General features: G+C 44.7%; 1 protein-coding gene across 1 annotated transcript; it reads left to right on the top strand.

Moving 5' to 3' along the window:
* The first annotated feature begins 5,042 nt into the window (after positions 1-5,042).
* LOC125515791 (Galactose oxidase/kelch repeat superfamily protein) lies at positions 5,043-14,424 on the top strand. The gene is made up of 2 exons (XM_048681292.2): positions 5,043-6,083; positions 13,851-14,424. Exons 1-2 carry the CDS (start codon positions 5,107-5,109, stop codon positions 14,137-14,139), a joined length of 1,266 nt encoding a protein of 421 aa, XP_048537249.1. The 5' UTR covers positions 5,043-5,106; the 3' UTR covers positions 14,140-14,424.
* Positions 14,425-17,300: the final 2,876 nt, after the last annotated feature.

Here is a 17,300-nt window from a genome sequence, read left to right on the forward strand (position 1 = left end):
AGATAGCAGAAATCATCTAGGAGACGCGGTGTTTTAAGCCGGTAAGCTCAGTGGTTATCTCTTGAAGAGAAGTTTCAGATTTTTTAGCCCGCTGTATCAGAGCAGTCCTCTCCTCAGCCCAGGCGGTTCTTTCAACATCAAAACTGGTCTTCAGTTTTTCTGTCTCGGCCAGACTAAAATTAAATTTTGAGTCGGCCTTCCGGGTCTCAAATTCTTGATGTTCAAGACGGGCTTTCGCGTCAGCCAATTGTGATTCCAGTTGAGCAGTGGTGTCCTGTACATGCACAAATTTGCAAATCATGTTCATATCCGGGTCACATGAATAAAATTCCCAAGCCTTTTGCAAGCAACAACACTTGGCACTTGGGGGCTAATGCGTACCCAAAAAATTCTTCATACAACGGCTCATATGAATAAGTCCCAAGCACTTTGCAAGCAAGCATACTTGGCACTTGGGGGCTAATGCATATTGCTCGCATTTCATTACTACTTTATGATGACCTAGTTGGGCCGCAAACAACCACAGCCGGCTCATGGGGGCTACACGAGTAAGCTTTGATTTTATAAACAATGATGAACAAGTACCGGTTCATTCATGCTGATTAAACCGGCCCTTGGGGGCTACGGATGCAATGTTAATCGTTAAAGGTCCGGTTTAACTACGACGGTGACAGCCGGCCTTTGAAGGATTCTACTAAAGATTCTTTTTATACTCATGGCTATTCTAAGTTTACAACATATTCAATCTTATCATACGCATTAGACTTGGGGGCTGACAGTATATGCATAATGTATCAAGACGGAGTTCATACCTCATATTTCTGATGCATCTGCTTCACCATGTCAATTTCAAGATCGCGGCTGGTATGCACTTGGTTGAGATAACCAGAGAGTACTTCACTGATGTTTAATTGAGAATAATTGGCGATATCAAATCTCACTTTCCGCCTTTCAATGAATTCCTCTTTGGCGGAGTGCTTGGCCAAGACAGTAGGTTGTCCCGGTTCTTTGAAGCCGGTGCCAGTGATCACAACACTGTCGGCATGTGTTCCTGACGGCTTAATTGGGCTTGATGATTCAGTGCTCAAAGGATCTAGGTTTGTATGGTCACTGGAGAGGTCAGGAATTTCTGGTGGAACATCATGGACAGGATCTTGGGGTTGTGGCACGGAGGTGTCAGATGCTGGAATTTGTTGTTCCGGTTCATGGACTTTGGGGTCTTCAGACGGATTGATCACCTTTGCCTTCTTGCTAGGCTTTGCTTGTCCACTGCACAGGTTATGAGAGGTCAGTACAAGTATAAGAGCATAAGGAGGTAGAGAATAAAAAGTAATTGTTGTTACCCAGGGGCAGTTTTGAAAGCGGGCAGCTGGGTCTGTGATGAGTCGCCGAAGGAAGAGCGAGAAGTCTCCTGATAGTTTGAATCGGAAGAATTAAGTGGCTAGCGAATGAGACCCGTTAGTGGATAAAAAGAGTTTAAATTTGGAAGGACCTCGTTTCGACGTTCCCGACTCAGAACTGTCGTCTAGTCCAAGCATCTCGGAAGCAGTTAATTTCTTCTTATTCTTCTTGGTGGCTTTCGTTTTGGCCCTGGCTTTCTTGGTAGCTTCGTGGTCATACTCCTTGTTCCAAAAATCGGATTCAGCCTGTGAAAATCATCAAAGTTGAGTTAATGGAACATTTGAGTAGTAAGGTGAAGTAAGTGATTTAGAGACTCACATCTGGTGGCGGGTTAAGTTTGCAGAAAGGGTTCAGTCCCACTTTGCTGCAGCTTCCCAGGCTCTCGTTCAAAAGGGTCTTTGTCATTTCATTGACTGCATCATTAGTTAGGCACACGGAGCTGTGGCGCAGTGGATCTTTTGCACCACCCCTGTAAGTGCACATTAAGCCATACCGGCGGCTCAAGGGTATGATTCGCCAAGAAACCCAACACCGAACCAAATCAATACTGGTTAACCCATTTCCTAGCAGGGCCTTGACCTTTGAAATACTGGGTGCAAGCTTTGCACGTTCAGCGTGGTGAGCTTTTTGGGAAGATGATGCTTTGGGTCAAGCCGTTGGACACGATAACCTGGCAGTGGATTTTCATCAGCCGGAGAAGTATCTTTGCAATAGAACCATGCTTGGTTCCAATCTTTGGGGTGACTCGGCAGGCGAGCATAGGGGAAGATAGCATCTCTTCTTCGTTGAATTGAGACCCCGCCAAGTTCTAAGCTGGGTCCGTTGGTAAACTCGTTTTGCCGGTTCAGATAAAAATATTCCCTGAAGAGTTCAACACTGGGTTCTTCTTGAAGGTACACTTCACAGAAAACTTGAAAATTACAGATGTTTGACACGGAATTGGGTCCGATGTCTTGAGGATGGAGTTGAAAGAAGTGCATAACGTCTTGATTTTTTTGGAACCGGGCGGTTAGAAGCCCCGATTCATGTGATCAGTAAAAACAATGACCTCACCATCCTTTGGCTGAGGTCTTTCTTCGCCTGGTTGGGGGCGCACCAATGCATGATATTTTTTGCTGGTAAATAGCCGATTTTGACAAAATCTTTGAGCGTGTCTTCGGTAACAATAGAGGGAACCCAATTACATGAAGTGACTGTCTTCGGCATTGTGAAGGAAGAAGCCTAAAAGAAAGAAAATTTGCCGTTTGAATTTGATTCGTTAAGCCAGAGGTAAACACTGCAGTATATATCTAGATTGGCGGCTTAAATGGGGCCTAATGACATATGGCTAGTTATAACCGGTGATGTAAGCCGCCGTGACAATATGGATATTTAAGATCTATCAAGAGTAAATTCTGCTAAGTGTTGGACAAACAGGTTTTATACATTGGTGCAGTCGATTTTGGATCTGACGATGTTCGGAAAAGAAAGATAAAATCAAAGTCTAATATCACAGCGGCCAAGGAACTAGCGTATTGGCAAGATTTCTGCGTCTAAGAAGCATATTTGGTGATTAAAGGAAGGTACAAAAACATATTCTGCATGTTTTAGGTGTTACCTTTGGATCAAAATAAAGATTAAACAGAGATAAGGTGAAGAACGACGACGAACTCCCAAGAACTTCACAAACCTTAATGGAGATCGACAGTGTGGAAAGTGATGTGCTTACTAGGTCTGTTGAACAACGGAGAGGTGCCGTAGTTCTCTGGATTCGTTCAGGTCGATGCAGCGGCCGGAGTTGAGGAAGCTGACGAGCTCGGCGGCAGCGGTGCTCAGGTGTGCAGATGCGTCGCGAAGAGAGAGGTTGAAGATGAGAAGGAGAAGGGGGGAAATGAAAAGGCCGACTGACCCTATCTATAAGGAAAGGAGTAACAGGCGGGCGCGAAAATCGAGGAGGCCAAAGAATGATTATCTAGCCGCTCGGACGCCTCAATCTTCGGGGTGGTTATTAAAGATAAGGATCTATTAAGATATGCTGGGTATTGTGTGAAATTAATGGCAGATGATGTCATGGAGGGTTACAATATCTTGTAAGAACAAGCGGAGAAGGATTTTTCCTAAGTGTTAAAGATTGATATGAACAAGTTCAAATCAACCTAGGGCCTAATGTTGGGGATATAACTATCGGGTATGACCCGTCCAGGAGGGGCCGGGTTATACCAATGGTGATTCATCATCACGAAGCCCATGGAGATGTCGAAGATGACGGTTCAGGATGAAGACTTACTAAAAGGCTCAAAGACCAGAGGCGGCTTAAGGCCCACAAGTGTAAACCGCCATGTATGTATGACTTGTATCGTAAGGCAAGTGTAGTTAGTCACCGAGCCGGACACGTTGTTTATGAGCCAGCCAGTACTCTGTAAGCCGCTGGGCGTCAACCTGTGTATGTAAAGGGACGATCCGACGGCGGCTTAGGGACAAGAAACAACATATCGAAAGCTAGGTCAAGCGTATTCGCTCCCTGGTAATCGAGACATAAGCAATACCACCTCAAACTGGATTAGGCCTTTACCTTCACCGCAAGGGGCCGAACCAGTATAAATTCCTTGTGTCCTTTGTCCCGTTTAACCCCTTTAAGTTAACCCTGTTGTGATGGCTCCACGACTAAGTCCTTCTGCTAGGACATCTGCCGTGACAATTCCACGACAGGACCCGTGAGCCAAAGGTTCACTAGTGACATCTCTCTCGAAAGCAGGTAATGGTATGAACAAATTACTGTTTGGTAATTGGCATAATAGTGGCAATTTATAACCATGGTCATTCATGGCATAATCTACTATAGGCATTACGTTCGTGAGAATTAGACTGTTAGTCCAACTGCATATAGTACTATTACTCCATCCTAAGACCGCAATCCAGCATGCATCTCAAAGTATTAAGTTTATAAGAAACAAAGTAACAAAATAAGCAAGATGACATAACGTAGACAAGAAGAAATCTACCAACAAGATTAAACCATGTTGTTTTATCCTTAATGTCAACAATAGAAAGGCGTGTCTCCTCCACGTCTCCGCCTCGATCCCCTCATCTCCCCCCATTCGGTGACGTCATCGGGGTCAATGGAGTGGGGAATCACGCCTTTTCAGTTTTCTTAGTTCTTGTAGGTCCTTTGTTTTCATTATAGTTGTTTCCCTGACGAAATCGATAAGATGGTAGCGATGATGACGTGTTGAAATGAGGTCTCTCTGGCCTCTTCCTTACATCATGATGTTTCATCCAGCGCCGATGAATTGCTTGTGGGATTGGTGTTCTGAGTTCTACTTCCTCCGTTTCGAATTACTTGTCACAAGTATGGATGTATCTAGATGTATTTTAGTTCTAGATACATTGATTTCTACGACGAGTAATTTGGAACGGAGGGAGTATTAGCTCTCTTGAGATGTCAGAAGTTGATATACTTCCTCCATTCAAATGAATAACACGCGTATGCTTTTTAAAATTCAACTTCGACGGTAAATTAGATCAATAGTATATATTTTGATGACTTAAAACTAGACCATTGAAACTTCTTTTGGTTTCTCCAGACCTGTTGACTCGAAATAAAAAAATAAAATAAAAAATCCACCCAATTCTGTGCTAGGCCTTCATCGGACGCACAAAGACTCAAATAGCCTTCCCCCTTTTCACCGGTCATGACTTGTGAGCTTTGACGAGGTGGTGGATGGAATGGCCTCGCCGTCGTCCCCTAGCCGCCGGCTCGCCGGATCCCTAATCCTGCGGCCAGGCGCGGAGGGGTCTCTGATCCCGGGGCTCCCGGACGACGTCGCGGCCGTCATCCTCTGCCTGCTCACGTTCCCCGACCAGTCCCGCCTCCGCGCCACCTCCCGCGCGTGGCGGCTCCTCCTCTCCGCCGCGACGCTTCTCCCGCTCCGCCGCAGCCTCCGCCTGCCTTCCCGCCACCTCGTATGCCTTTTCCCCACCGACCCATCCCTCGCCTCCCCCATCCTGCTCGACCCTGCTGCCCCCACCGCCTGGTGGCCCCTCCCGCCGATCCCCTGCTCGCCGCAGCTATACGGCCTCGCCAATTTCGCCGCAATCGCCGTCGGGAGCCACCTCTACGTCCTCGGCGGTTCTCACTTCGACGCCCGGAGTTATCCCCTTGGCCACCCCTCACCCTCCGCCGCTGCCTACCGACTCGACCTCGCCCTCTCTCGCCACCGCTGGGAGCGCCTCCCGGACATGCACATCCCGCGCGGGAGCTTCGCCTGCGCTCCCGCGCCCGGCGGCGGGGTCGTCGTCGCAGGCGGCGGGTCCAGGCACCCGACGCTCCCCTCCTCTGGCAGCCGCACAAGCAGCACCGAGTGGTACGACGCCGCCACGCGTACCTGGCACATGGCCACGGCGATGCCCCGGGAGAGGGCCGGGTGCGTGGGATTCGTGGCGCACGGGGCAGGGGGTGTGGGAGAGGATGAATTCTGGGTGATGGGCGGGTACGACAGGTATACCACAGTGGGGGGAGTGGTGCCGAATGACCTCTACTGCCGGGACGCCATGGCGCTCGGACTGTGGAGCGGCAAGTGGAGGGAGATTGGGGATATGTGGGTGGAAGGGGAGAGACGTCGACTCGGACCGGTGGCCGCCATCTCTGCAGAGGATGGGAAGGTTACAGATGTGTTCATGCTCGACGGAGACGATATCTTCAGGTCAGGCAATTTATCTCCGATTTGCTTGTAATTTGCCACAACATTAAGTATACACTATCCTGTTTGTCTTGCTTCAGTTTACAGTTTATAGTTCGTATTATTGTGTTATTGTTTCCTTAATGCGTGGTTCAATTATTTGTAATTAATATAGTTTGTTTTTCTAGATGGTGATTGAGTATACATGTCTGCCCATTTCGCTGTAGTGATCAAATTTACTAGTTAATCTTGCGTGATTCATCAATGAAGAGTTTGGACAGATACATAGTTGTTATTGTTTCATCTTGTTCTTCTATTTGGCCGTGCAATTAGTTTATTTTGGTAAGATTTACATGTGGGGGGAAATGAAGGAACAATGGGAAGCAGCTTTTCTCTTTAATTAGTTCAGCTCCCTTGTGCAGTGTCTCTCTTTGTGCTGGGTATGTGACGGTTTTGAGGACAGACTAGTGCTTCTTATCCATATAAAACGCAATTAACATGTTTGTAACATGAAAGAATACCTTGGCACTTCTCACTCCCTTTTGTACTTTCACAACTTGTTCTTAACATTGACACACATTGTCTTCTGCTCTTGCTTTGTATGAGACTTAGATCACCATGTGCACACTATCTTGTTACTCGGTTTTAAGCCAACCTGAATGATGTTCTGACTCAATGTATTGGAAGGCAGCAAATATCGGCTTTGATGGGTTGTCCTCATCCTATGCTTATTAATGCCTGCTGTTCGCAATGATAAAATACTTGCAACCTGGGGTCTGACCAATAATTTAAGGGTCAAAGTTTTACTGAAAGGCTTTTGGTGTGACATTGGCATATCATTTTATTTGATTTTCAACTTGTTTTTATCAACTGCTATGAGATGGTTTCCATCCTGTAAATGTATACAACTTAAAACTGGAACTTGCTTGAACAGGTACTAAATTTCTTCTGTAATCTACAAGTACCTATATACCAGTGTGTTATGAATTTGGAATAGTAGCATAACATTTGTGAAGATTTTACTTTTGTTATTATGTCTCTAAAATCTGTTAAATTTAATGGCACTTCCCTTATGCATTGTGTTCCAGTTCATTCACTAGATGACAAAATGGCAAACACCGCGAGCACTGAACTAAAAATGAATTAGATTATTTAGAACTTTGGGGAGTGCCAGCCTAACTTGCACACTAAGTTTGCATCAGATGATTTTCATGTTACTCCCTCCGTCCCATAATATAAGAAGTTTCTTGACACTACACTAGTGCCAAAAAATGTCTTACATTATGGGACAGAGGGAGTAGAAGATAACATAGTCTTGTCTAGTTGTCTGTGTTAGCACAACTCCAAACAACAATCCCAAGGGACCCCAAGAATTCTCGGTATAATCTTATTCCAACCCCCAATCCCCAATTGAACGTGCTTCAAAGATTTGTTCCACTTTTGGAAAGACCTTGCTTTATGTCTCTAGATCTTGATTTTTCATATATAAACATGACTAACCTATCTCCCTTGTAAAGGATTTCTCCATAATGACCACTAACAGTTGCTCCTGTAGCGGCCAGATAAGATTTAGCTGTTCTTATAACAAAGGAAGCCATATTTACAATGAAAATTTGACCAGATTCATAGAAATTTTTATTCACAACTACATAATAGATTATTGCCTTGTTAACATCATATGTTTGATACATGGATACATTGGTGCACATTTTAGCAACTTCCTTCAATGCAGTTGTTTTGGGGGCTTGCTGTGATATTTGTGGATATTCTACCGTCAAATGTTGACGTCCAGTCTGGCTAATTGGTGTTGGCATGCTGTGATAGCAATGAGAGGGATAATCATGGTAGATCGAGAGAATTGGGGGAGAGGATAATTATTACTGCTTGCACGATGAGATTAGAATGCTATTGGATCGCCTAAGTATTCAACTCTGATACGTACTCATCACCATAATGTGATAAGACTTCCATTCAAGTTCGTGTTGTACAGGAGCTTCTAGGCTACAGGGTGTCATTCTTTGGGACCGTGCTAGACATTGCTGACGAAGTATTGTGCCTTCTTATTTTCTCCCGTTGACCCTCCTCTTCGTGTTCGTCCACCAGGACCCCTCTTACAGTAATGGGCCTGGCCGTGTCATATATAAAGAGGGGCCCTCGGGCTAAGGTGGCTTCAGACAGCAAAAATGTGGCTCATTTCTGCGTGTATAGAACTGGCTGGAAGTACCGGGTAAAGCCAATGTCTCGTTAGTATCGTAGTTGACAAATCAGTTCTCAATTGAAAACTGTGCAGAAATGCCAAAGGCACAACTCGGAGGTAGTGGGTGGATTTGCTTGGAAGTACCGAACCTATACTGTGGTCTACTAGAGAAGCAAGTCTAAAACTGTTCAGAAGTGCCGTGTAAAATGTTAGAGCATCTCCTACAGGTGATGTAAAAGCTGGTGCCCAAAAATGGTTTTAGGGCAGGAGAGAGAAGGTTTTTGGGCACCAGAAAATTTTCTGCCGTGACAGTGGTGCCCTAAAAATTTGGCCGTCTTCAACTATCAAACATTTTAAAGCATGTTCAACACAATATATCCAAAACAAATAATATCAAAGTCATGCCAAATTAATCCAAAACAAATAAAACACAAATAGTACTTAATTATTACATAGCTCCACAACATCCAATTCAACACAAATTGTTCATCACACATGACATGAAACATAGAGGTAGGACTAGTCGTCTTGTTGCCCATTCCATGTCCACCACTGCTCGATGAGATCTCTTTGAAGATCTTCGTGAGTATCCGCATCTCAAATGTCATGGTAAACTTGAAGAAAGCGTCGGATATGGTCTTCCCTTCTACGCGGATGCACCGGCTTTCCGATCAATTCATAGGAGTAATCCAAATCTTTCGCATGCTCATGCTCAATGATCATGTTGTACATGATCAGGGCGGCTGTCATAATGTGCCAAAGGATTTCTTGATCCCAAAACATAGCCGGTCCTCGCACAATAGCAAACTGGGCTCGCAAAATCCTGAATGCCCTCTCCACATCTTTCCTAGCAGCTGCTTGAGCATTATGGAATTGAAGTTCTTTCTTACCTTGGGGGCTTATAATTGGCTTCGCAAGGTTGGCCGGTTCCGATATATTCCATCCGCTAGGTAGTAGCCCATGTTGTATGTGAGGCCATTTGCTTGAAACTACGCCGGTGGTGATTCCCCAAAGAGTGGTGATAGATGGAGCACATTGATGTCGTTGCAAGATGTGGGCATCCCAAAATATGCATGCCAAAACCATGTCTCCTGATTGGCCATGGCTTCGAGAATGATGGTGACATCCATCACATGTCTTTTGATCTGTCCATGCCATGCCGCATGGCAGTTCTTCCACTTCTAGTGCATGCAATCAATTGAGTCGACCATACTGGAAACCTACGTGCTTTTTTCATCTTCAAAAGTCTCCGAGTGTCTTGAGCATTAGGTGCTCTCAGATACTCTGGCCCAAACACTTCAACCACCACCTTTGCAAATTGCTTCACACACTTGATGGAAGTGCTCTCTCCCATTGCCAAGTGATCATCAATCGAATCTGCAGGAATACCATATGCCATCATGCGCAATGCCGCAATCACCTTTTGGATAGTGCTATGTCCAAGATCTCCGATGCAATTCCTCCTTTGCTCAAAGAATTGATCATGTTGCTTCACACAGTTGGCAATGTGGAGGAACAAATCCAGAGCCATCCTGAACCGGCAGTATTGCTCTGGATACACCGGATTTGGACCAAAATAATTAACCATCAATCTATGGTGCCCATATTGCTTCCTCTTACGAATCACCTCATGGCCGACAACAGAACCACCATGCTTTGACTGCTTATTCTTCTCCATGTGCACCATCATGATCAAAGCAATGTCCTCGTCTTCATCCACCCATATTCCTTAAGCATAGATGGCGGGAGTACTTCAAGAAGCTGTTCAATGAAGAGAACGAAAGCTCTACCATTCAACTAGATGATTCTTTTGATGATACCAGCAGGCGTTTTGTGTGGCGAATCCAGAAATTTGAGGTTAGGGAGGCTTTGAAAAGGATGAAAGGAGGCAAGGCGATGGGCCCTGATTGTATCCCCATTGAGGGGTGGAGAGGCCTCGGAGAGATGGAGAGATAGTGATAGTATGGCTAACTAAGCTTTCCAACCTCATTTTTCGGGCAAACAAGATGCCAGAAGAATGGAGGCAGAGTATATTAGTACCAATCTTCAAGAACAAGGGGGATGTTCAAAGTTGTACTAGTTACCGTGGAATTAAGTTGATGAACCATAGAATGAAGCTATGGGAAAGAGTCATTGAGCACCGCTTAAGAAGAATGACAAGTGTGACCAAAAATCAGTTTGGTTTCATGCTTGGGAGGTCAACCATGGAAGCCATTTTCTTGGTACGACAGCTTATGAAGAGATACAGGGAGCAAAAGAAGGACCTACATATGGTGTTCATTGACTTGGAGAAGGCCTATGTTAAGATACTGCGGAATGTCCTGTGGTGGGCCTTGGAGAAACACATAGTCTCAACAAAGTACATTACCCTCATCAAGGACATGTATGATAATGTGGTGACAAGTGTTAGAACAAGTGATGGCGACACCGATGACTTCCCGATTAAAATAGGACTACACCCTGGGTCAGCTTTGAGCCCTTATCTTTTTGCTTTGGTGATGGATGAGGCCACAAGGGACATACAAGGAGATATCTCATGGTGTATGCTCTTTGTGGATGATGTGGTGCTAGTCAATGATAGTCCGATGGGGGTTAATAGAAAGTTAGAGCTATGGAGGCAAACCTTGGAATTGAAAGGTTTTAGGCTTAGTAGAGCTAAAATAGAGTACATGAGGTGCGGTTCGGTACTACCAGGCATGAGGAGGAGAAGGTTAGCCTTGATGGGCAGTTGGCACCTTAGAAGGACACCTTTCGATATTTGAGGTCATTGCTGCAGAAGGATGGTGATACCGATGAAGATGTGAGCCATCAAATCAAAGCCGGATGGATGAAGTGGCGCCAAGCTTCTGGTGTTCTCTGTGATAAGAGAGTGCCACAAAAGCTAAAAGGTAAGTTCTATAGGACGACGATTTGACACGCAATGTTGTATGACGCTGTGTGTTGGCTGACTAAAAGGTGACATGTTCAACAGTTCGGTGTAGCAGAGATGCGCATGTTGAGATGGATGTGTGGCCACACAAGAAAGGATCGGGTCCAGAATGATGATATACGGGATGAGTTGGGGTAGCACCGATTGAAGAGAAGCTTGTCCAATATCGTCTTAGATGGTTTGGGCATATTCAGTGCATGCCTCCAGAAGCTCCAATGCATAGCGGACTGCAAAAGCGTGCTGATAATGCAAGAGAGGTCGAGGTAGAACATTGGAGGAGTCCGTAAAGAGAGATCTGAAAGACAGCAATATCACCGGAGAACTAGGCATGGATAGGGGTGGGTGGAAGCTAGCTATCCATGTGCCAGAACCATGAGTTGGTTGCGAGATCTTATGGGTTTCACCTCTAGCCTACCCCAACTTGTTTGGGACTAAAGGCTTTGTTGTTGTTGATAATGATGATGATGTTTGTACAGGGACAGGTATTGATGACTGGGCTGTGTGTCTCCTAACCAAGTGTCTTCCCAAAACCTCGTACGTGGGTCATGCCAACAGAAAACAATCCCCTGCTAAAAAGTCATCCTTGACCCTGACCAAACCTTTCCAAAAAGGCGAGTTCATACTTCATAGCCTTTACTGTCACCTGAGACATTGTTTTCCAGTGTAAGTATTTATTATGTACCAACTGTTTATATACCACCTGAGACACCGAGAAGCTTGTGACATAGAAAGATGCTTCTCCTGAAGAAGAATGCCTTAGTACACCAAACACATGGAGTAATGGAGATTAGGAGAGCATCCGCATGCAGTCACACCCTACTGGAGTGTAGAGAGCTTCACCAAGGCCTGACCAGAGACCGCCCCATGAACGCCGCTGTTGAGTTATATTTATAGCCGTGTATAGCCTTCGTATTTTCCCTGTTGTACAAGGGGCTGTCTGCATATTTTCCTCACATGTATGTTTATATATGCTGGCCTATGGCCCCATGGGAATACAAGTTGCTATTTCCCTAACAACCGCAAACCCACAGATGATAGCAAGAGCTCGATTGGCATTCCCATTGGAAGTACCTTACTTGTATCTGGCATTGTGTTCTCCTTGCGCGTTTGCAACACACAAAATTAAGCATATCTTGGATCGTTAAGAGCAAATGAAAGGACGGTGAATGCTAATAATGGAGGCTGACTGGCAAGCATCTCTTTAGAGGTTCTAAATACAAATGTGTGATCCGTTATAGTCAAATATATGGCGTTATGGTGCTTATCTATATATCTGTGTTGCATTTTTGTTGGACAGTGTTTCTTCAATAGAGTCATGGGGTTTTCATAGCTGCTGTCCTGATCTTATTTTGGACAATCCTGTTTACATTTTGTAGACATGTTACTGATGGCAATTGCAAGTAATTCTCAGTTAAGTGGGTGCACGTTAAATGTACGATTTTGTTGACAAAGAAAGAGTTTGTTGGTCTTGCTAACATATGTTGAGGCGGGGCAATTAGTATACCATAGACAAATACTCCCTCCGTCCCAAAATAAGTGACTCAACTTTGAACTAGCTTTAGTACAAAGTTAGTTTAAAGTCGAGTCACTTATTTTGAGACGGAGGGAGTAATTGATTAGTTAATATTAAACAGTTAACTTTTGCATGCAAATGATACCCGACACTAGTTCTGATAATTATAGCTGCCATATGTGACAGAAAGGTCTAAATGGAATGAACAATATTTTCTGTAACTGGAGATTAACTTGTGCATGGGCAAATACATTCTTGAATAATTTAATGTGCTTCCTTACTTTGTTATTAGGAAGTAAAAGTATCACATTGTGCCAAAAGCTTGTACGCATATAAATTTCATGGATTAAAATATTGTAGAATATTGCTGACTTTCCAATTGTCAAATGTGGCAATGTTTTCTTGAGAGAGATGTTGCAACAGATTTCTTGGGAGAGAAGGGTATAAAAGGTTGTTTGCCATTTGGAACTGCACTGAGTCTACCAAGCAGTGGCCTCAGGCATGCTATATACATAAAGCTGATGCATAAATCCCTCCAACTATCTGGAATGCGTGAGGTTACATACAGTTTGGATTGGTCAATGTGTTATGGCAAATGACCAGTGTTTAGTACTGCCTCCATTCCGAAACATAAGAGGTTTTGGTAGGCTAAACTAGCCTACCAAAAGGTCTTATATTTTGGAATGGAGGTAGTAGTACTGTATTCAGCAAATGCAATTCAAGTGGAGAGTCCAGGGGCCAATTTTGTCTTAAGGGTGGGCTTTTTGTTGCTTTGATCTATGCAAATGTAACTTTTGTATCAAAAGGCTGTAGACTTTAACAAAATTTTATTCCCTGAATTGAAATGCTGACATGAGAGCCAAAATTTACCTTAAAAATATTATTATCAGAATCATGTAGGGTTCTGTCACCTTCTAATATATCAATCTTTCAGTTCTTACTGAAGGGCTTATCCATCTTAGTAGCAAACTGCAAACGTTCGTATAGTTTTCCTTTTTTTTTTGTAGAGCATGCGTAAGTTCTTTTACCATTCAGTTTGATTTCATACAATGTTTGTAATATGTCTTATCTGTAACCTGCAAGCCATTCTATCTAGTCAAGTGCATGTATGCCATGTATCTACTTCTGAGTTCTGAATGTTGTTTGGTGCAGGTATGACTTTGCTTCAAACGGGTGGTCGAAGGAGGCTACTTTGAGGAGAAAGATCCCAGAGACTGAGCTGTGTGGCTTCGTATCATTGAACGGTGAACTGCATGTGCTTAAATCTGCCAAACTTCCTGCCGAAACCCTCCATCCTCGGAGGCAGTTAAAGAAGAGGCTGGCTTTGGAGTTTCAGGTTTATAACCCGCTGGTAAGGAAATGGAGAGTGTTCACCACATATCCCCCCGTCAGTGTGCCCATCGATTTCAGAACAGCAGCTCTTTGTACAGTTGAGTTGTAGAGCTGCCGGTGCTCGTCATCTACTGTACAGATTCAGATAGCGGGGGTGCTATCGCTTGCAAATTTACATGTAAATGACGATGAACTTCTAATGATGTCGGTGGATGCCGGAGACTGTTGTGCGTACTTCGCATTGTTAAACTCTTGCAACCGTTTGTATATAAATAATAATACTGAACGGTGCACTATATAAATCAGGCGCTGTGATATGTGGTGTAAGTATGTCCGCATTCAAGGCTTGTAAGTACATTGTTTGGTGAAATCTGCAGTATGTTTCTGGTTGTGAGTTGTGGTGTCCTATTCTTTTTGGATTTTTGATAACTTCTACTCCTCTGTAAAGAAATATTAGAGCATTTAGATCATTATACGGAGGGAGTATGTTTTTCAGATAATTGTGCAAGAGGTTTATCTCACTGAAATTTGGAACTGGGAATAGATAAAATTTGATTAACAGTGTGATGACAATTTAGTTCAAAATGTTCACGTTGACGGGATTTGTTGCTGTGTAAAAAACAATGGGCGATTATGGGGCGTCTTTAGTAACGTGACAGAAAAAGATTAGCGGGGATGACTATCGCGGTCCTACAGTGAAGGTTATTAGAGCATCTTCAACTTGGACCCACATATGTTCGAATGTAATTTTTCAGACATAGTTTGTCATCCAGCGTGGTATCCTATCAGTCTGCAAACTGATATGGATGTCTGTTTGTTTGCAAACTGAAAGCAAACCAGGGGTGCTTAGCTGAAAGCAAACCAGGGGTGCTTAGCGTGAGTCCGGCCATCCGTGTTTGCATGCATGATTGATGGCGAAAGGTGTGTGCGTGCAACCATGCTTGATGGCTGATGGCGGAAGGTGTTGTATGCATGTATGTGTGTGCTTACATGGTTGGGGAAATGTGTGTGTGTCGTGCATGGCGAAATGTGTGTCTGATGGCGGAAGCCAGCGTGAAAATTATTTTTTAGTTACATAAAGCACATTGATGTATATGATTGAATTGGTGTCTCTCTTATTCGTATTTGCGAACTGGTAACTACTGGTCTACGGACAAATTCAGTGTTCTGTTTTGGGGTAAGCTACGAGCGCTCTAAAGCTACGGGCGACTGCTAGCGGGCAGGCCCATTTACCGCGGTAGTCGGCACGCTTGCTTGTAGCTGTCCATCGCTGTAGCTTTACTCAGTTTTTTTCTTCATCTCATTGAGTTTGTTTTTTCATCGCTTTATTTGGTTTCTTTTTTCTCTTCATTTTACTTGGTTTTCTTTGTTTCTCGTTGGCTTTTATTTTTCCTTTGTTATACTTTGGGTTTTCTTTGTTTTCTTTAACTTTTTGCTTTTCTTCTTTGTTTCTTTGTTGTTTTTATCATCATTTCTTAACTCATATAGTCATATCTATTTTTTTATAGCTATACAATGTAAATTTTTACAGCACACAAGAAACATATTTATGATAAATGTTAGACATTTTTCAAGTATGATATTTTTTAAATACATGTTTATGAACACTTTTTCCAATACACGGTATCATTTTTCAAATACTAGCTGTACATTTTTAATGAAAATAAACATCTTCTTAAACTATGCAAACATTTTTTATACATTGTATATATATTTTTGAAAATTCCATGGACATTATTTTTGATACTCGCTATTATTTATTTAAAATTTCATGTATATTTTTAATGCAAATAAAAAAATTAACCCACGCGAACATTTTTGACATTGTATATAATATTTTTTAAATCTCACTAACTTTTTAAAACGTGGTAATATTATCATAAAATGTCATGTACATATTTTAATGGTATGACACATTTTTTTCCATTATGATTTTTATTACATTGTACGCACATATATGTTTCAAAAAATTTGCATACATTTTTTTTGAAATGTGGCAACATTTTTTCATTGCTACAAATATCGTTTTTGTAAGTTATCAGCATTTTTAAAAACTGTGCTGACACATTTTTAAATTTTCTGTTTTTACTTTCTTAAATAAATTTAAGTTTTTGTAATATATCCGTATAAAATATAAATAAAATTTTAGAAGGATATTATAGGCGTCCCCGACCTCGTGCGCGATCGGCTTGATCACCCGCTCGCCGCCGCGATCCGTCTCATCTACGCCGCGCGACCGACCTGGCTCGTCGGCTATGCGCGCCTCCGCAGGTCCCGTGAAGATCGTCCCCGAGTTCAGCGCGCCTCTCCACCGATCGAGCATCGGGCTGCCGCTGCGTCGCCCCGTCGGGCTGCAGCGCCGCCGCCCCATGGTTCTCCTCGTGGCTGCATCGACTCGTGCGTCGCCGCTGCGTCGCCCCTTCGGCCCGTAGTGCTGCGATACGCGGTCCACGCCGCCGCCCCGAGGCCATCCCCGCGGCTGCACCGACTCGCGCACCGCCGTTGCGTCGCCCCTTCGAGCCGTAGCGCCGCGGCCCGCGGTCAGCTCCGCCGTCACCGCGCGTCGACCTCCCGTGGTATGCACCACACCGTCTTCCTTGGCGCGGGAACGCCACCGTCCGCGTCGGTCTTCGTCACGCTGTCAGGGTTCTTCGCCTACTTCGAGCACCGCCGTCGCACTTCTAACCTAGCCGCCGCCGCCGTCAGGCCGCCGCCGCCGCTCTTCTTTGGCCGCCGCCGCGGCTACCTCCGTAGCTGCCGCCGCCACCCGTCCTGCCCGTTCGTCTTCGTCCAGCACTAGCCCGTCGCCAGCGTCGTCGTCATCTACCTCGACCACTTCGTCTACTCCGACCACCATTGGTGACATCGGCACCGCGTCGATGGGCGCCGCAATCGTCGTCGAGTTCTTCTCTGCTGGTCCCTCTGACTTCTCCGACATGGCGTACAGCTCATGCAGGTCCCTCGTCTACGCATGCCCAGTGCTGGCAACACCGATGCGTGCCTTCATCCACGACGTGTCCCCGGGCCTAGCATGCCTGGTCGGCGCTTCGTCAACTTCGTCTTCGTCCGTCTACGCATGCCTGGTGCTGGCAACACGGTGCGTTCCTTCGTCCACGATGTGTCCCCGGGCTTGGCAAACCCGCCACGACGCGTCGTCAACAACATTTTCTTCCCGGCGCACCCCTACTTCGACACCACTGCGCCCATGCTAACTCGGCGCCCTCTTGCGCCCGCGGCTCCACGGCGACTTCCTCGACACCGGCCACCCTG

Source organism: Triticum urartu, chromosome 6A (assembly GCF_056163025.1).
Source record: "Triticum urartu cultivar PI428250 chromosome 6A, HENAU_Tu73, whole genome shotgun sequence".
Lineage (NCBI taxonomy): Eukaryota > Viridiplantae > Streptophyta > Magnoliopsida > Poales > Poaceae > Triticum > Triticum urartu.